The sequence below is a fragment of the Cavia porcellus genome, unplaced genomic scaffold (genome assembly GCF_034190915.1).
Source record: "Cavia porcellus strain 051 isolate PalLab524CR breed Dunkin Hartley unplaced genomic scaffold, mCavPor4.1 scaffold_21, whole genome shotgun sequence".
Taxonomy (NCBI): Eukaryota; Metazoa; Chordata; class Mammalia; order Rodentia; family Caviidae; genus Cavia; species Cavia porcellus.
This window is the reverse complement of record NW_026947504.1, coordinates 42,784,926-42,809,742: the sequence shown is the minus strand read 5'-3', so window position 1 is coordinate 42,809,742 and position 24,817 is coordinate 42,784,926. Positions and strand designations below refer to the sequence as shown.

The window sequence follows — 24,817 nt, the reverse complement described above, 5'->3', positions numbered from 1 at the left end:
GGGGAGAGCACTGTGGCCACTAATCTTAGCTGCTCCAATGATAGCCCTGGGACTGCGTGTTTGATCAGCTCTTTTCCCTTTAGTTTCTTCCTGGGTCGAGAATCCATCTCCCTCTGTCCTGACCTCTCCAGGATGCTTTATTCCGGCATCTGAGTTGTCTCTCTCAGGGAGGCTCTGTATCCTGTGGCTTATTGATCGCTATCTTTAGCTTTCTCCTGAATTTCTTTTGTATTAAATGTGCTTTTTGTATTGAGTATATTGTTAGATCTATTGACCTATTCTGACAGTCCGTTTCTTTTCATTGTTGAATTGAGACCATTAACATTAATGGTTATAACTGATATGTATTGACTTATCCTTGTCGTGTTATTTTCCTGTAGTTGGCTTCCCTTTTTTATCCCCTCTCTTTATTTTATTTGCTTTGCCTGGTGGATTCACACTGTTTGGGTTCATGGAGTTGCAATCCTTGTTATCTTTTTCTAGAACATCTTTGGGACATTTTGAAGTGCTGGTTTGGTGTTTATTAATTTCCTCAGCTCTTTTCATGGAAGTATCTTATTTCTCTATCAATTTTGAAATCGTTTTGTGAGGTACATCAATCTGGTTTGGAGATTGTTTTCTTCATGGCTTTATATACTTCACTCCAAGCTTTCCTTTACTTGAAGGTTTGTGCTGTGAAATCTACTGTGATTCAGATGGGTGTTCCTGTATAGGTGATTTGTTTCTTTTTTCTAACAGCTTTTAATATTTTTTCTTGTGTTGAATTTCTGGAATCTTAACTATTATATACCTTGCTGTAGATTTTTCTTTTAATCATAGCTAATTGGAGTTCTATACGCCTCACTTGCCTGTGTGTCATATTCTTTTAGTTTTCTGCCATGATATCTGTGACAGGGTATTTTATGCCTTTTCATCTAGCTTGTTCTTTTTCATTGTCTTTGTTCAATCTTATATTATTCTATATTATAGTATTGCATCACCTAGCAGCTGCTGGACCTGTTTCTCATGCCCCACCACCACTTTTAAAAACTGAGGATTGAACTCATGACCCTGCGCTTACTAGGCAGGCTCTTATGCTGCTGAGCTAAATCCCTGGCCCCCTTACTCTTTTTAAGAAATGTTTCTTTTCATGATTGCTAAATGCAATCCTGTCTTCTGTATGTGAGACTCTGTCCTCACATTGGCTCATTTCAACAGAATATTTAATCTCCTGGATGTGTTTGAATCTGTTTTATGAATTCCATTTCTTTCCTATGTTGGACATTCATGTTTTCCTGAGCTCCTCTATTTTTTTATCTGTATTTATGCTACAGTCACTAAACATGTCTTTCATTGTGGTCCCCATTTCAGTGTTTAATCTGAGAAATTATTTCTGATTTTATTTTTTCTAGAGCCACAAACATCTGCTTTGTTATTTCCACTGTTACCACTTGAGAGAGTCTAGGTGGGTGGCTTTTGGATTGTTCCACCTCATTGCCACTGGTTTTGTCCTTTGTCTGGGATTGCACCTTGAAATGTCTTCTCATTTTCTATATTTTTCAGTTTAATTCCTGAGGTGTTGGTTGTAAGTTGTCTATGATGAGTAGCTTTATTGCTAATACTTAGCTTTATTACTAATACTTAGAATCCTTAGGAAATGAGCAGGCTTTTGAGTTTTGTATCTGTTGCAAGATCCTACCTATTTGATTTATTGGGGACAAGAAGTTGCTGCCTGCTTGGTCTAGCCCTTAGTTCTTTGGCTCTGGTCTATAGTACTTTTTGTGACCTTTAGCAATGTCAGTTTTGGTATACATGGAAGAACAACTGGTTAGAAAAATTATGTCATTTTGGCTAAGTGGTATAATCAGCAATAACAGTAGTCTAAAAAATGACAAGATAAGTATTAATTTGACATCTTTAACTTTATAAACTAGATTTGTGGTTATATAATGAAATCTAAAACCAGAAAACTGTGTGCAGTAAATATGCCAATGTTACCCTCAGAGGAGAAAATTTTAAAAGGGTCAAATGGAAAAAATAGAGAAGTAAAAGATTAGCAGCAAGTCTGGAGGACAATGGATCATCACACAACTTTGGGAAACTGGTAGAAGACAGGAGGGAAAGAGAGAAGAAAAAAATAAGAACAGAACACCAACAAAACTAAGAAATCATTTTCAAACTCCTATGAAAACAGGAACAACCAAAGAAGAAAAAACACAAAATCAAGGCAAGAGAAAAAGAAAACAACAAGAGAAGTAGAAAATAAATAATCCACTCAAGATCTATCTCTGCTGTCAGTGGTAGATACTGTGGGCAACCAATCCAGATCCATGTTGACTAATCCCAGCAAGCCAGCAGCAGCTTCAGGCAGAGTAATGGACAATCCCAGTGAGCCTGCACCTTTATTTCCTAAAGAGCAGGCTGGTTTCTGACTGTGAGGCTAGAACCAGATGCATTCAACCTGCTGCAGTACATGTGCCTCCTGCTGGCTTGAGCTCAGCTGGGGTCTGCTAGGTGGAGCCCGCAGGTGTGAGTTCTGAGCTCAGTTGACCCCTCTCCAAGTTGGCTCCCAGTCAGTTGTCCTCTCCTATGAGATGTCTGAACCTGAATAACTCATCAGCCACTGAAGTCCACTGCATTTTATGCTCTTTTCCACTGGTGTTTTCTCTATGGAGGTCTCTGGGGTTGCCAGTAGTCACCACGTGTCACAGCTTAGAACTGCCCCACCCACACAGTGAGTCTGTGCTCAGGGATAAAGAGCCATCTGATAACCTCCTTTTCTGTTTACTCTCCCCATGGGCTTCAATTCTCTGAATCCTTCCTGGCTTGTGGGGACCCACTGCCCTCCTTCTTTTTCTCACATTGCTATATTCCAGGTCTAGACACGAAATCTTTGAAAGGTCATTTCTCTGCTGATCACCATTCCATCATCTTCCCAGAAATCTGTTGAAAGTTTTTATGTATTTTTTGGGCATCAGTACTACTGAGAAATCAGTACCATCTGAGAAATGGTTGTTGATTTCAGTTGTACATCCTTTGCTTGGGTCTTTTATTGGGGGAAGTCTAATTTTTTGAGTTCTTTTTGTATTCTAGATATAGTCCTCTGTCCAAGAAATAACTGGGAAAAATTTCTCCCATTCTGCAAGTTGTCTCTTCACTTGCTGGTTATTTTCTTTGCTGTACAGAAGCTTTTTTAATTTGATATTCCATGTGTTGACTATTGATGTTATTTCTTGTGCAGTTGGAACTTTGTTCAGCAATTTCTTGTTTAACCTACATCTTTAACACTATCACCTATTTTATCTCTCAACAGTTTAAGTATTTCCATTTTAACATTTAGGTCTTTGATGTACTTTTATTTTAGTTGAGCACATGGTGAGAGATACGGGTGTAGCTTCCATCTTCTGTACACGGATAGCCAGTTTTCATGTGACACCATTCATTAAAGAGTCTGTCTTTCCTTCAGTGCATGTTTTTGGCCCCTTTGTCAAAGATCAGACAGGTGACTGTGCCTGGGGTAAATTCTGTATACTTTCTGTATTCTGTATTCTTTATCTGTGCAGTTGGTCTAGTGAGTTTTTGTACCAATGTCATGCTGTTTTTTAAATCACTGTAGTTTTATAATATTATTTCATATCTGAGGTTGTAATGTCTCCTGCTTTGCTCTTGGTATCCAGCATTGCTTTGACTATTTTGGATTCTAGTTCCATATGAATTTTAGGATTGTTTCCTCTGGTTTTTTTAGGGAATATTTTGGGTGTGTTGATTATGATTGTATGACATCTGTATGTCAGTTGTGACAATACAGCCACTTTAGCAACATAGGTTCTTCCTAATTAAGAACAGGGGATGTTGTTCCATTTTCTTTTTTTTTTTCTTTACATTTTTCAATGTCCTCTTCAAATTCTTTTTTTTCCGAGTGTTATACCTTTTGTTCTAGAAGTCTTTTACATCCTTGGTTAATTCCCCAGTATTTATTTTTCTTGATAATTTTGTGAATTACACTGTTTTCCTAATTTATTTCTCACTGAGTTCATTGTTGGTGTACAGGCATGCTATTGAGATTTTTGTATGTTGATTTTATGTATGCTACCTTGTTGATATTTATTATTAATTCTAAGAGTTTTTGGTGAAACTTTGGGATCTTTTACATAAAAGATCTTGCCATCTACAAAGAAGGATAATTTAACTTTTTCCTTTCATATCTATATATCTCTGTATTTCTTTCTGTTGCCTAATTGCTCTGGCTATTATTTTGAATACTGTATTAAAGAGAAGTCATAATAGTGGACATCCTTCTCTTTTTGCTGGTTTTACAGGAAACCATTTAATTTAGTTTCCTCCCATTTAATATAATGTTGCATGTGTGCTTGTCATAAATGATTTTTATCACATTGAGATAAGGTTCTTCTATATATTTTCTTCAGAGGCTGTCATGGTTTATGTCTGTGTCCCCCCAGACCTCATGAGTTTGCATTGTGTATTTGTGATTGGTTTATTGTTTAGTGCTTAGATTGATGGTGTCAGTGCTCCACCCACATAGGGGTGGAGCCAGGATGTGATGTAATGGCAGGAAGAAGGTGTGTCTTGCTCTTTGCTGGTTCCTGTTTGCTGTTTGCAGCCACCATGAACTGTGGCCCAGCCGTGCCTGCCTGCCTTGGAGGCAACTGAGTGTGGACTGAAACCTCCAAAAACTGTAAGAAATAAACCTTTCCTTTCCCAACTTTGGGCTTCAGGTATTTTGTCTCAGCGACAAGCATAAAGTAACTAAGACAGAGGCTTTTTTATTTATCATGAATGTGTATTGAATTTTGACAAAAGTTTTTTCTGCATTTATTGAGATGATCATGTTTTTGTCCTTGCTTTTGTATATGTGATGATGTATTGCATCTATTAATTTGTTTATGTTGAACCATCCTTGCAACCCTAGAATGAAGTCTCCTTGGTCACAATTTGCTGCATGATTTGTTGCATTCTGTTTGTCAGTATCTTGTAGAAGATTTTTACATCTATATTCATTAAAGAGATTTGTTTGGATTTGTTGGGATTTACATATATACTCATTAAAGAGATTTGTTTGGATTTGTAGTTCTCTTTATGATTTTGTGCTTGTCAGGTTTTGGAGTCAGGGCAATGCTAGCTTCCAAGCATGACTTTTAGAGTACTTCTTCCCTTTCAATTGCATTCAAGAGGTTGAGGACTATTGATATTAGGTCTTTCCTACAGTTTTTGTAGAATTCATTTGTGAATCCATCAAGACCTGGGATTTTTTAAAAAATTTATTTTAAAGAGTAAAACTAAACAGAACAAAACTGAACCAAGCAGATCAGAAGAAAACAATGTAAGTAACACAGATTTCAAAGCAAAACAATAGGAAATCATCACTGGCTATCATAAGTGTCTCTTGTTTTCTTCTAAATGGTTGTCCGTATCTTCACACACAATGAATTCATACAAAACAAAATAGCATTAAACTGATCAGAACAGAATGATGAAGGCATTATAAGCCTTCAAAACCAGACAATAGGGAAATCAACAATGGCTGTCATAATGTCTCTTGTTCTCTTCAAAATAGCTGTCCATACCTTCATGTATGTTGAAATTAAACAATACAAAACAGATTATAATTACTGTGAACAAAGAACAATAGTATTGCTAGATTTCACAGCATGACGCTATGGAATCAACACTGGATACTATAGTGTCTCTTTTTCTTCAAAGTTGCTGTTCATTTCATATTGCATTATATAATCCATTCTCATAAACTGTTTGGGAGAAATTCTATGCATGTATACCTATCCTTTCTGTATTAGAGGGAAAAACAAAACAAAACAAATTCCTAGAAAGATAATGAAACAAAAAAGACATATAAATAACAATAGCAAAGAGCCCAAAACACTGATGATATAGGCCTTCCAAACAAGATTGTAGGAGCATAAGTAGGGTTGTTATTTTACATAATGATCTTTGAGTTCTTTTGTTCCAAGAACTTATAGAATTTGTAGCATAATCATCTTAGCTATCCTAAGTGTGTTTACATAATTTTAGATATTTTTTTAACTTTTTTTCCCTGATATACTGTTTTTCTCCTTTAAGCAGATTCTTATCTTTTCACTGTATTTATTGAGTATTTTGTATCATATGTACTCTTACCATTTCTTACACTAGGGAGACTAAATGATATTTACGCATGTGAGTTTCATTTAGTTCACTTATGAGTATGGATTCGAGTTGTATCCATTTACTTATAAATATCTCAATGTGATCATTCCTTATAGCTGAGTAGTACTCATTGTATTAAAAATAGCACATATTTTTTATCCGTTCCTCAGTTGATGGGCATATAGATTGTTTCCAAGATCTGGCTATTCCAAATAGTGCTGGTATAAACATGGATGCACATATATCACTGTGGTATGATGTTTTCAGTTCTTTTGGGAATATGCCCAGAAGTGGAATAGCTGGGTCAAATGGGACTTCCAATCCCAGCTTTTTGAGGAACCTCCAGACTGACCTCCACAGTGGTTACACCAATCTGTACTCCCACCAACAGTGCAGAAAAGTTCCTTTTCTCCTGCAGTCTCTTCAGCATTTGTTGTTGGTAGTTTTCTTTATCCTGGCCATTCTCTCTGGAGTGAGATGGAATCTCAGTGTGGTTTTAATTTGCATTTCTCTAATGACCAGTGATGCGGAACATTTTTTTCATGTATTTATTTTCCTTTTGTATTTCTTCATCTGAGAACGGTATATTCATCCGAGATGCCCATTTTAGGACTGGGTCTTTGAACTACAGAGATCTGATTTTTTTAAAGATTCTCCATATGTTCTAGGTAGAAGTCCTTTATCTGAAGGACAATTCACAAAAATTTTTTCCCATTTTGTGGGAAAATGAATTACCAAAGCTGGATCAAGAAGATATAAAACTGCTGAATAACCCAATTTCAACTAATGAAATTGAAAATGTAATTAAATCCTTGCCAACAAAGAAAATCCCATGTCCAGATGTATTCACTGCAGAATTCTACAAGAAATTCAAAGAAGATTTAATACTGACACTCAAACTCTTCAATGAAATTGCAAGGGAAGCAATTCTCCCTAACTCATTCCTGGAAGTAAATTTTACTCTAATACCAAAACCTGAGAAAGACTCAACCAAAAAAGAAAACTATGGGCCAATCTCCCTAATGTACATAGATGCAAAACTTCTCAATAAAATATTGGCAAATAGAATGCAGCAAATCATCAAGAAGATCATGACTACCCATGACTAAGTGGGATTCATCCCAGGAATGCAGGGATGGTTCAACATACACAAATCAGTAAATGTAATCCACCGTATTAATAGAGCTAAAAATAGGAACCACATGATCATTTCTATAGATGCAGAAAAAGCTTTTGATAAGGTCCAACACTTACTCATGATAAGAACCTTACAGAAAATTGGAATAGATGGTCTTTACCTCAATATGATAAAAGCCATCTACGACAAACCAACAGCTAGCATCATATTAAATGGCCGAAAACTGAAAGTCTTTGCCCTGAAATCAGGCACAAGACAAGCATGTCCATTATCACCACTCTTATTCAGTATAGTTCTGGAAATAATAGCCAGAGCAATTAGACAAGAGAGAGAAATAAAATGAGTAAGAATAGGGAAAGAGGAAGTTAAATTATCATTATTTTCAGATGACATGATACTCTACATAGGAGACCTCCAAAACTCCATTGAAAGATTCCTAGGTATAACAAATACATTCAGTAATGTAGCTAGATACAAAGTCAACACTCAAAAACCTATAGCATTTCTATATAGTAATGACATAATCACTGAGAGAAAAATAAGAGAAGCCACACCCTTCACAATAGCATCCAAAACATGAAATATTTAGGAATCAATCTAACAAAAGAAGCAAAAGATCTATTCAGGGGAAATTATAATACCATGAAAAAAGAAATCGCAGAGGACCTCAGAAAATGGAAAGACATTCCTTGTTCATGGGTAGAAAGAACAAACATTGTGAAAATGGCCATTCTCCCAAAATTGTTATATAGATTCAGTGCAATCCCAATCAAAATATCACTAGCATACCTCACATATCTAGAGAAATCACTTCTAAAATTCATCTAGAACCAGAAGAGACCTAGAATAGCAAAGACAATTCTAAACAGCAAAGGCAAGGCAGGAGGCATCACAGTCCCTGACCTGAAGTTATACTACAAAGCTACTGCAATAAAATCAGCTACTGGAATAAAAAGCTACTGGAATAAAAACAGACCTAAAGATCAATAGAATATTTAGAAGATACAACTACAACTACAAACACACTCAGCCACCTTATCTTTGATAGAGGGGTCAAACAAATCCGCTGGAAGAACGACAGACTCTTTAATAAATGGTGCTGGAAATATTGACTCTCCATATGCTGAAATCTAAAACTAGGCCCATGCCTATCACCATATACTAAACTAAAGTCTAAATGGATCAAAGATCTAAATATTAAAACAAAAATCTGTCGGAAAACAAATTAGGTAGAAATCTTGAAGACATAGGGTGGGTAGAACCTGGACTTTTTTAAGTTGGTAGATTTTTTTTTAATTACTGCTTTAATTTCATTGCTGGTTAATTGAATTTTTCAGAGTTTAAAATCTCAGCTCAGCTCAGTTTTGTTTTGTTTGTTTGTTTCATACCAGGGATTGAATTCATGACCGTGCCCTTGCCAAGCAGGAACTTATGCCACTGAGCTAAATCCCCAGCCCTCAGCTCAGTTTTTGATAATTCATATATATATATATATATATGAAACTATTTTTTCTGAATTCTCTACTTCATTGGAATATGGGTTTTAAAAGAAGTTAGTAATAATCTTGATTTTAGCAGTTATTTGTGATTTTACTTTTTCCATTTCTAACTACATTGATTTAGATACCTTCTTTTGTTGTTCTTTATTTTCTGAGTCATTCTGATATACACCAAAGTTTGAGAATCACTATTCTTAAACATAAATTTAAAAGTGGTATTCTTAAGTCATGGGTTATGTACATTTTCAAATGTTCACTTCATGATAAGGTCTTCTGGATTGATCTAAAGATACTCTAAATCTGCCTTTCATATGTCTAGAATAAATAAGAAAGTTAATGAAAAATGAGGGTATTTATAGGCAATAAATACTAAGAGATTTTGTATCCATGTGGATGTGAGCCTTTTTGTATGTTATAAAACCTGTTGAAGTACTTTATAGGTTTTAAGTCTATCCACCTCTAAGTAAAGAAAAAAAAATTGCCCAGGGATGGTTGAGAATTGAAGCAGAAAACAAATTAGCATCCTTTTGTCATCGTTAAGAAGTGATGATTGTTTTAGTTTGGGAAGTGTTATTTGTCAGGACCAGAGGAGACAGATTAAACCTATGTTTGGGAATGATTTCATGAACACGTGGATACTGGGGTGGGGTGAAGGGAGGATGTAAGGATAGTTGGTGGTTTGGTTTAGATAACTTGATGGATTACAGTGAGTAGGACTATAGAAATCTGAACCAGTTGGGATGTCAGGAAATGAAGAATTTAGTACTGTTTGTGTGTATTGCACAGTTGATACTCATCAGTTAGCAGCTGGAAGGAAATAGTTTTAGAATATGGAAATTTGTCTCTGAAAATAGAGACTTGGAATTATAAATGTCACTTGAAGGCATGAAAATATAAGAGATTGCTCAAGAAAAATTATATAATCTGAAAAATAGGATTGAGAATGGAGACGTAGGGGAATACTAAGGAAATGTTTTGGTAAAGAATTTAGAAGCATAAGTACTGAGAATATTGAGGAGGTGAATTGTTCTCCTCCTTGATGAGGAGGACAAGTGGAAGGGTGGCATCTTAGAAGCTATGGAAAATGGCAGTCTTATGAGTGTCCAGCATAATTCTCCAAAATATTTATGCTCTAGGTAAGAACAAACATCAGTGGTGTAGAGTTTAGGAAAATTATGTGAAAGCATAGAAAGTAAAGAAGTATCAATTAGAGTATAGGAGGTTGGAGAAAACATGAAGTAGTAGAAGAATAGGGGTAAGAAATGGAGTGAGTACTTTACCTAAAAATAGCTTTTTGAATCGGACTGTCCTGGTTCAAATTCGGACTATGGGACCCTGAGGAAATTACTTCATCTCTCTGAGGCTTAATTTTCTGCCATGTAAAATAGAGTTCATTAAGCTTTCTTGCAAGGTTGTAAAGATTATTAGAGATATGTCAGGGAAATAGCATGGTGGCTGACACGGTAGGTATTGTTATTTCTCTTCCTCTTTTCCTTCGATAAAAGAAAAGCAAAATTTCATTAAAATAAAACTTGTGAAATTAATCTTAACTCACTTGAAAAAAATAGGAACAAGAGTAAGGATCAAAGTGTACAATCTCTTTTCACTTACTAAACTGTGCTGGCACATAAGTTGTGAGGGTTCTCATACCTCTGCAAAACTAGTGAAATCTTGTGGTTCTTAGTATGTCTTGAAAGCAGGGGGTTCCATAGGAATTTAACATTTTCAATTAAAATCATAGAACTTTTACTTCCTTTGCACTAGTTGGATGTATGTTTTCTAGTTTCTTCTGTTTGCATTCACTACAAAAAGGACCTTGTTGATTATGTTCCTCCCAAGAATTTCCAAGTTGCGTCTAGCAAAGACCAATAGTCATTCACTGGAAGATGTGAATCTCTCTTAAGAAATCTAAATAACTAAAAATTCAAACTATGTACCGTTTGTTGTCTCTGATGAACATTAGCTATTTTGGGGGTTCTTGCTTGGCACTCCCAGCTTCTTCACTCATCTCTAGTTAGGATATGAAACTAATGATTCAGTTGATTGTGATTGTATTAAATCTAAATAGCAGTTTTGGGAGTATGACCATTTTCACTATGTTGGTTCTTCCTATCCAAGAGCATGGGATATCTTTCCAAATTGCCTTTTTTTTTTTTTAGAGAACTGTAATTTTCACTATGCAGGTTTTTTACTTCCTTTGCTAGATTTATTCCTAAGTGTTTCATTTTTTGGATGTTATCATGAAGGGTGTGCTTTCTCTAATTTCTTTCTCTGTGGGTTTGTTGCTTGTGTATAAGAATGCTGTTGATTTTTGTCTGTTGACTTTGTATCCTGCTACACTACCAAATTGTTTTGAAACTCAGTTTCACTGTTTATCTTTTTTTCTCTTAAAAAGAGATTCAAGTGAGCTCCTTACCTCTATGGTTCCCCAACAATGTTTCATTGCTTTATTATTATTACTAACATATGGTGGTGACGTTTTCCTTGTATTAGCTTAGGTAGACCCATTGACATTTGTAATTTCAACAGTTTCTGTTGGCAAAACACGATATGAGAGAAGCAGATTTAAGAGAGCTATGTCCCTCAGAAAAGATGTTCAAGACAGTCTGTTGTAACAAGATTCTTTTTCTCCCTGCCACTAGTATTCCCATCAGTACCTGCTCTTATCTTCTGTCCCTAACCCTTCCAGGCAGTTTGGATCTCTCAGGGAGATGTCTCATGAGTTCATATACTGTCAGATGATTACCAACGAGGAAACACACCATGGAAAGCTAACAGTATGAGTTGGTAATGGGAAAAATATTAAAGCTGAGAAATATTATCTAGGGAAATATTTAGTCTTACCTCAAAGATTCTTTGGAAGACTATTTTTGGCATTTCTTATACTTTTTATTTTAAAGTGAAAAAGTAATGAAAATGATACAGAATTTCAAAACAACATAATAGGAGATTGACAATGGTTAATACATTGAGTGTTATTATCTTCAAAGTAGTTTTTCAGATTACAAGATATAGGCATGAAAAATTGATCAAACAATATAATTACAAACTTATTTTCAATGAACTAATGGAAATTAGTAGTATAACGGTCTTAGCTATCTTGTTGTTATCACTTTTGTCTAGATGTCCCCTCAAAACCTCATGCAGTCATGGGGGTTGGATTCTAGACTTTGTGACTAATTCATGGTTCAGTGCTGGGATTATGAGCGTGAGTGCATACAGTATAAAGAAGGGAAAGAGACTTGCTCTCGCTTTCTCTCTGTCTTCCCCTTTTTGCTGTTGTTTTTTCTGTCTTCCAACGCCATGACATTGCTTGCTGCTCCTCTGCCATGCCACCCTTCCTGGAGCCAGCTGATAAAACTTCCAACAACTGTGAGCTAAATAAATCTTTTCTTCCCTCATTTTGGGCATCATATATTTTGTCTAAGCAATGAGAGAAATGTAATCAACACGTTTGTGTGTGTATGTGTTTTCTTTTCCCTTCCTTATTTTCCCCTTTCCTCCATCCCAGTTCTTTCATTTTGAGAAGTTTCTTCCCCTTTCACAACATCTGTTGTACATTTTAGATTTTATTTACTCTTTCAGATTCTTACACTAGGGAGATAATATAATGTTTATACACTCTCAACCAATTTGTAGAAAATCAATTCATAGGAAGTCAATTTGTTGAAATCCAAATTCTTAAAAGTGATCTGGTAAATTTTCAATAGCATGTCAAGAAATTTCCAGTGTGTCTAAACCCTAAACACATGGAAATGGCTTAGTATTTAGTATCCTCATTGAAAAAATATATTCATGAAAAGAATACATTCAGATTGCACGTTCACATATTAGAAGATTCTCTTGAAGGAAAAATTTTAGTAAATTGGTAAATTTGAAATTCTAGGTCAATTGGTGTCTCCCAAGTTAGTCCTTTGATGAATTAACTTTTGAAATGATAAACTTTGGCTGTCAGAGTTCCCTTCCAAAATACATTTTAGCTTTTTATAGGCATACAGAGAATCTCTTTCCCTGCCCTGCTTAGCAGTACAATCATGAAGGAAGAAATGATTCTAAGGCTTACAAAGTTCTTTTAAACTGTTGGCCCATTCTCTTTTTCACATACTCTCCCTTCACAGAAGCAAGACACGTTCCTTATCATTCTCTACTTTGGTCGTTTTTATCTTCTACACACTGACTTCTAATTGATATACTGTCTTTTCTTCATCCTGGTGCACCATATCATCTTTTGACTGTGATATTTGTTCTACTCCTTTACTGTGATTCAGATTCTTTTTTGGTTGAGTTACCTTATGGACATCCAGACCAATTTGAGCTTCCTAGAACCTTTTCCCTTATTGCATACCTAACTAGTCATGATCCCACTAAGCTCACTTTGGTCTTTTCTACCTTCAGAACCTTCTTAGGAATCTTCTCAAAGTCATAATACATTATAGAGCCTGAAAATCAGGCATTAAAATTAATGACAGAGAAATTTTGGAACCCATAAATGTATTTTATTTAAATTATATTAACCACATAGTGAAAAAAATTAGTGGGGGGATCTTGCATTCTCAAAAGTATAGTTCTAATAAAAGAAGCAGGATTCCCACTGTCATTCTGCTATAGCAGATATGCACACTGTTCAATATTGCCTCCTGAGATACTCTGCTTCAGACTTCAGTGGATCTGTGTTTTGTCTAAACATCAGAAGGGTCATTGGAAACCGCTTCTGGAGAAAAAACAGTTTTTAGGTGTAAATCTATTAACAGTGTTGTCCACAAGATGGCGCTTGGCATTTAAACACAGAATGCTGTAGTCTGTCACTGTTGGAGTTACCTTTGTTGGAAGTACAGTACTGTCTGTTACTGAGATTAACTAACTTATATTCCTGGGTTTTCCTCCTGTAGAGAATCATTACTCCAGTGGAGTGATGATTTTGTACTTGTAGTTTTCTTTTAGCTCTTTTCTTTCCCTTTCCTACTCCTTCCTTTTTTCCGTCTTTTTTCCTCCTTTTTCCCTTCCCTCTCTCTCTTTTCTTGTTTTCTGCACTATAGCCCTTACTATTTCACTTTCTTTTCTTTTTCATGTGTTCTTTGACAATTTTTTTCGTTTCTTTTTTAAAATGTGGTCTTCGCATAGCAAATAATGTTGAGTAAGAAAAATAAGTGGCTGGTAGAGTTTCCGTTTTTCCCGAGATTGAGGAGTGAGATTTTTAAGAATTTAAGTCCTAGGGGCCAGGGATTTATCTTAGCAGCCACAAGAACCTGCCTGGTGAGCATGAGGTCATGAGTTCAATCCCTGGTACAAAAAAAAAAAAAAAAAAAAAAATTAAGTCCTAAATAAATTTTGTTTCAAATATGTAAATAATGTCCTAAAATTTATTTTATTTGTGTTGAGTCTATTCTTCAAAAACGACCTTGTAAAGCAAATGAAAGCAAGAACACAGCTGGAATATGATAGTACATAGAATGCTTAGAACTGATTGGTGTCAGGGGCTGGGGGTTTAGCTCAGCCGCATAAGCGCCTGCCTTGCAAGCAGGCAGTCATGAGTTCGATCCCCGGTACCGATAAAAAGGAAAAAGACAAAAAAAAAAAAAAAAAAAAAAAAGAAAGAAAGAAAAAAAGAACTGATTGGTGTCAAAATCAGTTCTTTTATGAAAGAATTACATTTTTGTATGTGATTTAGAGGTGGTGCTAATTTCTGGTACAGCCTGTAGTTTTGGTTTGTCTTCCCAGGCTGCAGTTTCTTAGTACATGAACACAGATTAAATAATCAGATAAAATCAGCTCCTTGGGGTGGTCAAGAACATTGAGGGTTTTCCAGTAAATTATATATGATGGAGGAGTCTGTTCCTCTGATAAAATCATTCCTGTTTCACAATCCATGTACTTGTTCTCCTAGATTTATAAAATACTCCCACCTATCCAAATACAAATAGCTCATGCACAATAAAGAAGCTGTTTTTAGTGCCATCAAAATTTTCCTTTTAAAGGTACAATTTGTGTGAGTAAAAATCATACTGTTTTTATAAAGTTGAGTTTCAAGTGTCAAGAAAATGTAATAAATATGTGCCAGTGGCTCTGTTTTTAGATTTAAATATAATCAGAAACTTATATTACTTATAAGCAGAAAAATGTTACATAGATAGTTGAAGTGAAAGTATAAGAAAAAAATATTTCGCCAGGTAAGACATTTAAACAAATTTATAGAATATCATAGTTGGAGGAATAGTAATTGAAGTTGAGGAAGCAACAACAAAGTGTCTGCAGAGAAGGGTATCAGTGACAGCAAGGCCCCATTCTGCAGCCCTGTCCAGCACTTCGGAGCGTGGCAGAGTCAGGTGTGGAAAAAGGTGGGAATAAGAACAGTGAGCAGCTGGTCACTGTGCCCTCTGCCACTCCATGTAACCAAGATACTCTCCTTCAGTCATGAATCTTCTCTGGAGAAATTAGTTAGACTGCCATAGCTCTGGTTAATTGCTTCAGACACAGAAAAGGATAAGAGTAAGACACAGGTGTAAGAATGATAGGATTAAATGAAAGTATGCTGCCAGAACAACGCAATTCTCAGCTCTGTTCCTCTATTACTAGAAAGCCTCAGCTAGGAATAAACTGCAGGGTTGAAGATTAGAAGATTATTCCATTGAAAAACTGAAATATCCTTAAGAAAAGAGTATAATGACCCAGACAGTGCCCCTCAAAGACTTCCCAGTGACTTCCTTGGGAAGATCATTTGAATGAGATCTCCAGGTGCTGGGATTTGAGATCTATCACGTGCTTCCCAAGGGCTGTTTCCTCCCCATGATTAGCAGCATTAGAGGTACTAAGGCACAACTGTTCCTGGGATTAATGGGACTGAAGTATTGGCTGATTTTGCCTTAGGTTTCCCTGATAGCATTGCCAACCATTTTGTAACAAGATACAGAACAGCCTAGGACACTTTGGCTTCCAGCCAACATTCTAGGCTTGAATGGTAATGAAATTGGTATCCAAACCTTCCCTATTTCCTATCATACAGGTATTTCTGATGATCCATGTACAATGCATTTAATCCCATTCTGGTATCTCCACTCCTCAAAAGACCAGGTATTATTAAACTAAGGGTAATGGAACAGATCTAATAAAAGCAAGAAATTAAGATGGAGATTCATGATTGGTTTACTCACTGTGTGGCCAGCAGTTATTTCTGATTGGTAGACCTGACAGCAATAGCTCTCTCCCAGGGTGGCAGTTCAGTTACTAACAACTTCATTGATGATTACCTTGGAAAATAGCCTAGTAGAGGAAATACTGTGGAAGAACTGTAAACAAGCAAGTAATATCTAATGTGAAACCAGAGACCCTCAGTGGGAACCTCTCAAGAAGCCTCCATACCTGTAGTGGAAGGGCAGACACAACAGAACAACAGGCTGAAGCCCACATTGTGAGAGCTGCAGAGGCATTTAGATGATTGTCAACTACATTGGCTTGGCCGATGCCTGTAAGATTAGTGAAGCACACTTCTGGGTGAGTCTGGGTTGATTACGGGGGTGTGACCTTATGATTTATATCTGGTCCCTTGGCCCCTTCCTCTGTGGGTCTTTCCCTGCTCTCTGCCTCCTGGCTGCCATGTGGTGAACATCTTTCCTCTTTTACATTCTTTCACTATGATGTCTTGATGTTTTTTCCTCTGAGTCAGTCAGCCGTGGGCTAGAACCTCTAAAACTGAACCTTTAGATTGTGTATGTCAGGTATTTTCCTTAGCAATGGAAAGGTCATCAGTACCCAGCAGGTCTGGTATGTGAAGGACAGTACCAAGATAAACAAGGATTCCACAAACTACGGCAGGCAGGACCTCTGAATTGATGCCTCTGAAGATGTCAACTCTACAACTGTTTTGAGCTCATCAGTATATAGAGGAGCTTTTTAAAGGGTAGAGAACCTCTTGTACTGGAAATTCTGCAGATGCCTATCTTCACCAAGGTATCAGGTGCCCCATCAGTGCTGCTTCAGCTCCTTCTGGCTGTCAGGCTAATTAATAAGAGGGCCACTCAATATCTGTAATTTTTTAAAAAGTAAAAACAGAAGAACAGTCAATCCAACAGGAAGCACAGTTTATTGGCCATTTCTGAGACCTGAATTGACTTATAGAGCCAAGAACCATTGACTAAATAGGTGGCTATGATCCTAGGAAAAATGACCCTATATTGTCAGTCCAAATAAATATTGTGACAATATTCAATGTCTTTTTTTTTGAAGAGGAAAAAACTCAGAAAAAAAACCAAAACCAAACAAACAACAAAACTTCCAAACAACAGTGATACAGGATTTCAAGGCAAGATGATAAGAGTTTAACAGAGGTTGTTATATTTCATATTGTTATCTTCAAAATCAGTGCCTTTTCCGAGTTGCTTCTGGCTGATTAAACAGATGAGTCTACACTGAGGAATAAGAGATACTTGGATATTTCTAGGACAGGTGAACACAGTCTGACTTACCATGAAGTAGGAGGGTATGACCAAAGTTCAAACTATAGTGGGGGCGAGCATTCCCATAAACTCTGTTACTCCTGCTACTTCAGAATTGAAGTAAAAACAATCATGGTTGAGAAGAACATGTGGAAACTTGTGAAACTTTTTCCTTCTCAGATAAAAATAGAAGTCAAAAGCACTCATCCCAGGGAAGACAGCAGACATCTATGCTATTATTAAAGATGGAAAAAAGATTCAGGGATGCTGGTGCTTATCATAACTTTGTTTAACTTGCCAGACTAACCTGTACAGAAATTGGATGGATGTGGTGAAAGCTGTAAGCTACCACAGGCTTAACCAATTAGTGGCATTAATTGTGGCTGTATTGCCAGATATGGTGTCACTGCTAGAGCCAATTAATAAGGTTTCAGTTTGTATTATTCAGCTTTCCTGTCACTGCGCACAATACCTGACATTTACTCAAAGGAAAAGTTTAATTTGGCTTACAGTTTCAGTCGATGGCTTCAAGGCATGAACATAATGCCAGAAGGGCATGGCAGAGCAAAGCTACTTAGCTCATGGTGCTTGGGGAACAGGGAACAGCAACAAAGTGGAATGGGTGAGGGAATATGTATGTCATGTATATATTTTGAGGACCTAGATATATTTTTTCCACACAGACACACCTAGGATCATGTATTACTTATCTACTAGGCATTTTTAATACAATGATGATGACTTACCAGGATTACTAGTTACAAGGTACCCCTTATTACCTTCACACCCAGTCACACCCCCTTAAACTATAGTTAATCTCCAAATAAAGACAACAGCAAGTTCACAATTTTACCTGACCTGAAATCTAGTAATCCCTTCCCCAGAACCTCAGTAGTTAGGTAATTTTTCAAAAGTCCAAAGCTCTTCTGAGACTCAAAGCAAACACTGAGCTGTGAACCTCTGTAAAAATCAAAAATAGGTTACATAATCACAAAGTACAATGAAACAGGGTAGGTAAGGGAAGAACAGGATCATGGAAAAGAATTGGACCAAAGAAAGATCAAAATCCAGAAAGGAAAACTTTAAGTCTTGTAACTCTGTCCTTTGCATGCAGTGCATGTGATGGTAGATGTGAGCTCCAGAGGGCAGCCCTGCCCACTGGCCTTGCTGGCTGCAGCTCAGACTACCTGTCTCAAGCTGGGTTCACTCAGAGCCACAGGTTTCTTTTGCAGATATTCCACATTCCTGGGATCTTCACCTTTCTGGGGGGACTCTACTAGACTTTTAGCTTTATTCCCACTTCTTCAACGATGTCCTCTTGGAGGCTCCTTGCTTGGCCTTATTGACCTTCCTGTGAATAACCTTCATAAAACCAGCATTATGTGAATGATGCCAGACTTTGCTGCCAGTTCAAGCAGTAGTGGGCTGTGTCGGGTCATGGCTGTAGCAGCCTCTGAATGTCTGGATGGCTGAGGCCAGTGAAACCAATCCTAGGGAACCAATTCTTCAAATGGTCCTTCTCAAGCAGGCATCTCAGGAACTCTCTCAAATAAAAGATTTACACTTCTGCCCCCTGAGGCTGTGGTGGATGGTATTTTGCTGATTCTTGGGGTTTCCTCAAGTCATCTTTCTTCTTGCTCCCTACAAAGTACTGCTTGCTTTTTAATGGTACTCTCTTTAGCAACCACCCCTCTTTTGACCCAACTTTACACATGATTGCCAGATTTAAATTTTTCAAAGTTTTCTGCTCTTTTGTCTCTGATACTTACTATAAATCTGGCTAAAAGCAGCCAGCAGCACCCATATCACATCTTGAATGTTGGGCTATTTTAAAATTTTCTCTGCCAGATAAATTAGTCTTCCAGGTAAATGAATCTCAGTGACCTAAAAATTCTCAAAATATGGCCAAAATGTAGATCACATTTTTTTGCCAAAATATAACACACTTGCCTTCTAGTCCAAATGCCAATGAAGTCCTCATTTCAAACTAAAGCCTCCTGAGCCTGGCTTCGAATGTCTGTATTTCTACCAGCATTCTTGTATTCTGAGCTCTGACCAGAATCACTCAACTAGTGTGTATCTCAAAATCTTTCCAAAGCCCTTCAGCAAGCCAGTGCCAATGACTTCTAAACCACATGGTTAAATATAGTCATAGCAATAGTACTTCTTCTTTGGCACCAATTTTCTGTATTAGATGTCTCATTGCTGGACTCAGTACCTGAAGATACCCACAGTTTGAAGAAGTTTAATCTGGCTCACAATTTTAGGGATTCATTCCATTGTTGACTGGCTCCCTGGAAGAAACATGGCAGAAGGGTGTGATGAAGTAAAGATGCTCAGTTCCTAGTGGCTAGGAAGCAGAGCCGGGGAACAGTGCCAGAAAGGAAAGGACAAAAGATCCTATTACAGTACCCAAGAATATGCTTTCGTGAGACACCCATACACACCAGGAGCATGCTGTACTAATTTGCTAGTGAAGTTGACATATCAGGATTAATGGTTGCATAGGCACAGGATTACAAGCCATTGATTTAAAGAATGCATTTTTTCCACTCCAGTTGGAACAATGACTTTCATTTTCATCTCCACCATATACACAGCTTCAAAATTATCAATCCTGTCCTCACCAGAAAAAAAATCAATAAACTGACAGTCAATGACTTTTCTTAGGCCCATTAGAAAATTGAGTTTTCAGGGCAAACTCTCACCCTGAAATGTAGAAAGTAGCTTAATCGAGGTAGTCACAAATGAGATCTGCTTACCTGGAATAGAAGCTGCTGGAACTGTGAACTAGTAGGAACATTTAAGTAGTAATTGTGGTGAATTACAGGAGGAAAACTAGGCAAATCTGTGATTAAAGTTGGCGACTTTACTCTCTGCCTGTAATTGATAAATCAGGCACCCAGAAAACCACTAAGGATGAAATTGACTTGAACAGTGCTATCGTTTAAGTCGATCTAATTGACATTATAAATTGTTCCCCCCAATAGCAGCATAATGTAGTCTTCTCAAGCACGTATGTAACATTCACCAGTACAGACTACATTCTAGGGCCCCTGGTATTTATACTCTTAAGCGTCACATGGACAGAGGCTGGGTTTGTGGTGCTTAACTGTAGTAAGCCTGGCACAATGCCTGGCAACATGAGGAACTTGATAAGTTTTTTGGAATAAATGAATAAATCGGAGAATTAGGTTATAAGATGAGGAATCTAATCAGGATAGGAATAGCAATATGACATGTAACTAATTACAAGAATGTATGGGTAACAATTTAAGCCTCAATGGTTGGAGCTGCACATCTACCCAACAACTAACAAAAACTATTTTTATTGTAGAGATGGATACTCCATTCATATTTTTAAATCCCTTTTTTCATGTCACTTCTTTAATAAGTTGCAGTAGCTCCCAGTGCTGTTCCTGAGCCTAATGTTCCAAGCTTTCTGTAAGCATCTCCTTCTCTAGTTACCTTATTTCACCTCTTATTTATTATTAAAATATTGTCTCAACTCTAATTCTATTAAATAATCATTTCTTTTTAAAAAAATCACTTCTGATTCAACCTTATAATCAATATGTGGGTCCTCTTGGCTCTATCTTTTTTCATCTAAATATTTTCCATGTTGGGGACTTTCTGTGCTCTACCTATAATAATTGGCCTGTTTTAAAGGTGTTTTGAACGTTCTGTTTCATATTTGGTATTCAAATCATGTATCACTTTGCATTTTAATTGTTATTTTGCATGTGCATATTTAGTATGTGCTTCAAGAGTTTTAGATTGTAACTCATTCAGGTCACTTTTAATGTAAAAATGATTTATATTTTGGTAGATTATTTGTAAATTAACTTCTTTTAGAAATGAGAATGCATTTTTCCATTGAAGTTGTATTTTAAAACGTTAGATTTCTTGTGCATTTATAAATATATTTGATAAATTATTTAATTATTAATGTATTTAATAAATTATTTAACTGTCATACCTTAAACTTAGAATCTTTGAAGCAAGGGTCCATGGAGCAGCATTTTAAACTACTTTTGTTACAATATGATCATTTCTTCAAAAATTATTTTTATTTGGGCAGTTTATTTTATAAGAGTTTAATTTTCCATAAAAATGACTCAGTTTAAAAATGACTGAGCTACAATCAACCCGGCCTCTTGCAAATGAGGCTGGGTTGTAGTTCAGTGGCATGAGTGCCTGTCTGGCAAGTGCAAGGTGTCCTGAGTTTGATTCCTGGTACAAAAAAAAAATAAATAAATAAAAATGAAAATAAACTCTTGCATACGTACTGCTTTCATTGATTTCTTTTTTTCTGGAGCAAGTTTACATTGAGGAAAGAGAGATGGAAGCTTTCATGATGCCACTGCATAATGAACTTTCAAACAATAGTGCCAACCTGGAAAAATGACCAATTATGTTTTATCAAGGATGTTAATCAAATATGCATGAGAGGGAATCATCATTTTTAAGGCATTTTCAGATGGAATTATTTTGAGAGACTGGAATTTGTCAAGTTTTAGGTGAACTAATTATCCTCAGTGTAAACTTTAAAAATTCTAGTAGTTATAATCTAAGAGTGTTTAATAAATTAACTGTATTTAGGAAGATATGAGCTCTAAAATACTAGTTTTGCTTCGCAGTGATTTAAATCAGCTGCTTCAATATTTTGAGTGTTTCTTTTAATATATTTAGTGACCTACATCATAGCCAACAAGAGGTAAGAAATTTAACTAGATCTTTTGTTTAATTTATATGAATATTAGAAATAATTGGAGTCAACAAAATTATCCATTATTAGTTTAGAGATTAAAATTTTAAATCAAAGGGTAAATAAGGAACAAACGAAGGATAAATATCCAGAAGTAGGAAGAACATGTTCAAATAGGAAGGGGAACAAGCAAGGGGGAAGGAAGAAAGAAAGGAAAGGAAAAGATTAAAAAAGAGTGTAAGGAAAAAATGGAAACAAAGCTTTTGTAAGTGGGGTGGGGAGAAGAATTAAAGGGAGAGGAGGGAAATGGGAAAAAAAGAAACATACTACGTACAGGTACAAATTCCTTTGATGAATATTATCATGTGTGGCAAATGTGTACTCTTTCTGTGTGGATACCTGTTCTCTAAAGTGACTTTTCTTTAGTATGTACAAGTTGGACTTAGTTTACAGTAAGCAATAGGATCGTCTTTAATGTCTTTGCATGTACCTCTATGGTAGCAATAGAATGAATACAGGCTACTAATTATTCATACTAATAATTTGTAGTTCATAATAGTAATTTGTGTGACATCTAGAATCATCATACCAGGATTCTAATTCTAGCTCTGCAGTTGATTAGCTATTTGCCTTTAGGTTAGCTATGTGACCTCTGTAAGTTGCAATTTTCTCAAGGGTAAAATGGAAATAAATATTAGCCATCACAAGAGTTGCAATAAGCATTGCATGACATATCTATAGAAAGCTTAATATAGTATATGGCATAGGATTAAAGTTCAGCAAATACTTTATTTTTTTTGAAAATTTTTTTATTTTAAAGAGATTAAGACAAAAGAGGACAGAACAAAGCAATCAGAACAGAACAATGTGAGCAACACAGCACTTCCAACAAGACAACCAGATATTAACAGTAGCTACCATAATGTCTCTTTCTTTGAAATAGTTGAGCATAGCTTCCTATACAATAGCATCAAACATAACAAAATAGTATAAAACCGTTCCAAGAGAATGAAAATATTACAGGGCCTTCAGAACCAAATAACAGAATATGAACAATGGCTACTATATTATCTCATTTTCCATAGAAAATTTGTTCATACAAATACTTTGTTTTTCTATTATTTTAAAACTAAATATTACATAATTAAGAAATCATAGAGTATTAAATTAAAAATTCACTGGTGGTCACTGGTTACTGTTGCTTAGAATATGAGTACATAAAAAAAATTTACTCTTTATACTTTTAGGAATCCTTAAGTATATTACTGAAACAACTAGAAAAAGAAAAAAGGAGTCTTGAAAATCAAGTAAAACACTATGCACTTAGACTGGAACAAGAGTCAAAGGTTTGTTTCTATATTACACAATCCCTTTGAATCTGCCATTATTTCTAGAGTGATCTGCAACCTATTGTTTAATTTTCATAAAATGTTACATATCTATTACAATATTTTAGAAAAAAAGGACAAGTAAACCTCTACTTAATAGTAGTCTTGCAGATACTGAAAATCTTCTTTTATGTTGGATTCTTTGTTTTTTATCTTTTATCTAGGCTTACCAGAGGACCAGCAGTGAACGGCGTACATACCTAGCTGAAATGTCTCAGGTAACTTTTTTATATCCAGATTCTAGAGATTTACTTTGAATGCAAATTATGTTTTTCACTTTTCTAGATTTGTTTGTTTGCTTGGTAGAGAAACATATGTTGGAATTTTGTAAGAAAAGATACTAAGATCCTAAATAAGGAAGGTCAAAAGGAAAATATTTAACTTTATTTCATTTTATTTTTTTTGGTACCAGGGATTGAACTCACGACCTCACACTTGCAAGGCAGGCACTTAAGCCACTGAGCTAAATCTCCAGCTATTTAACTTTAATGAAGAACTAAAATACTGTTATGTGCATGTGCCAGTTTCTCATGATGAATGTAATCACTATGTATGGCAAACACATACTAATAAAAATAAAATTTTTTTCAAAAATTGAAAAAAGAGAGGTAAAACAATCTCTTTAATTAAGAGATTATTTGTGTATTTTCTTCTGTACATGTCCTTCTAATTTCATCCATAATCACTAAAATTCAAATAGGCATAACTCTATTCCTTTGGTATTAGGAAATTCCAGACCCTTCACTTTATAATTATGCGTGTTAAGATCTAAAGTAGACACAACTTGGCAACTAGTAGAAACTGGGTACTTATTACAGGATACAGAAGTGATCAATAAATTATATACATGTATTCTTCAGTTTTCATTTGCCTTTCAGTGTATTTATGCCAGTATTATAGAATTTTTTGTTGCCAGAGCTATCTTTTATTTATAGTTTCTGATATAGTTAAAGAGACTATCTTCATCTCAATATTTCATAACATTCACCATGTTTTATTACCTCTGTGTCCTAATATCTGATATTTAAATATTTAATCTATATTAACTTTATTTTGGTATATGTTGTTAGGTTAGACTATGAGTTCATTTTTCCACATATGGTATCAAAATAGAAATGTTTAAAGAGTAGTTGGGTATATGAATCTTCTGAAAATATTAAAGGTTAGAGATAGAGCTTTAGAAATTATTTGCATATAGATAGAAAGTGAAATTATATGAATGAATGAGTAGCATCAGGGAAAATATGTAAGACAGAAAGAGATAGTCTAGGTATAGATTTGAAGAACTTTCACATGATCAATGGAGCCAAAAATGAGGATTGGCATTCTCAAAGCAGTTGGTTGGAAAGGAGAGGGAGGACCTTAAGGGAAGAAGGCTTGACATAAAGGGCAATCTGCCAGTCACTGATCTCTAGTACCTAGGGCGGTGATGGTGAACCTTTAGAACTTTCAATGATATACACCGCTCACTGGGCACACATTCCAAAGGTTTGCCACCACTGACTGAGGGATTG

At 35.8% G+C, this 24,817-nt stretch overlaps 1 protein-coding gene across 5 annotated transcripts in view; it reads left to right on the top strand.

Moving 5' to 3' along the window:
• The window catches only part of Ccdc169 (coiled-coil domain containing 169), a 59,350-nt gene that overhangs the window by 16,608 nt on the left and 17,925 nt on the right, over window positions 1–24,817 (top strand). For 4 of the 5 annotated variants that reach the window (XM_013141210.3, XM_013141214.2, XM_063232627.1 and 1 more), the window contains 2 exons: window positions 23,163–23,261; window positions 23,468–23,521. In XM_013141210.3, the coding sequence (XP_012996664.1) occupies window positions 23,163–23,261; window positions 23,468–23,521 (153 nt within the window). The remainder of the gene's footprint in view (window positions 1–23,162; window positions 23,262–23,467; window positions 23,522–24,817) is intronic. The other variant, XM_013141211.3, reaches the window with a different exon arrangement.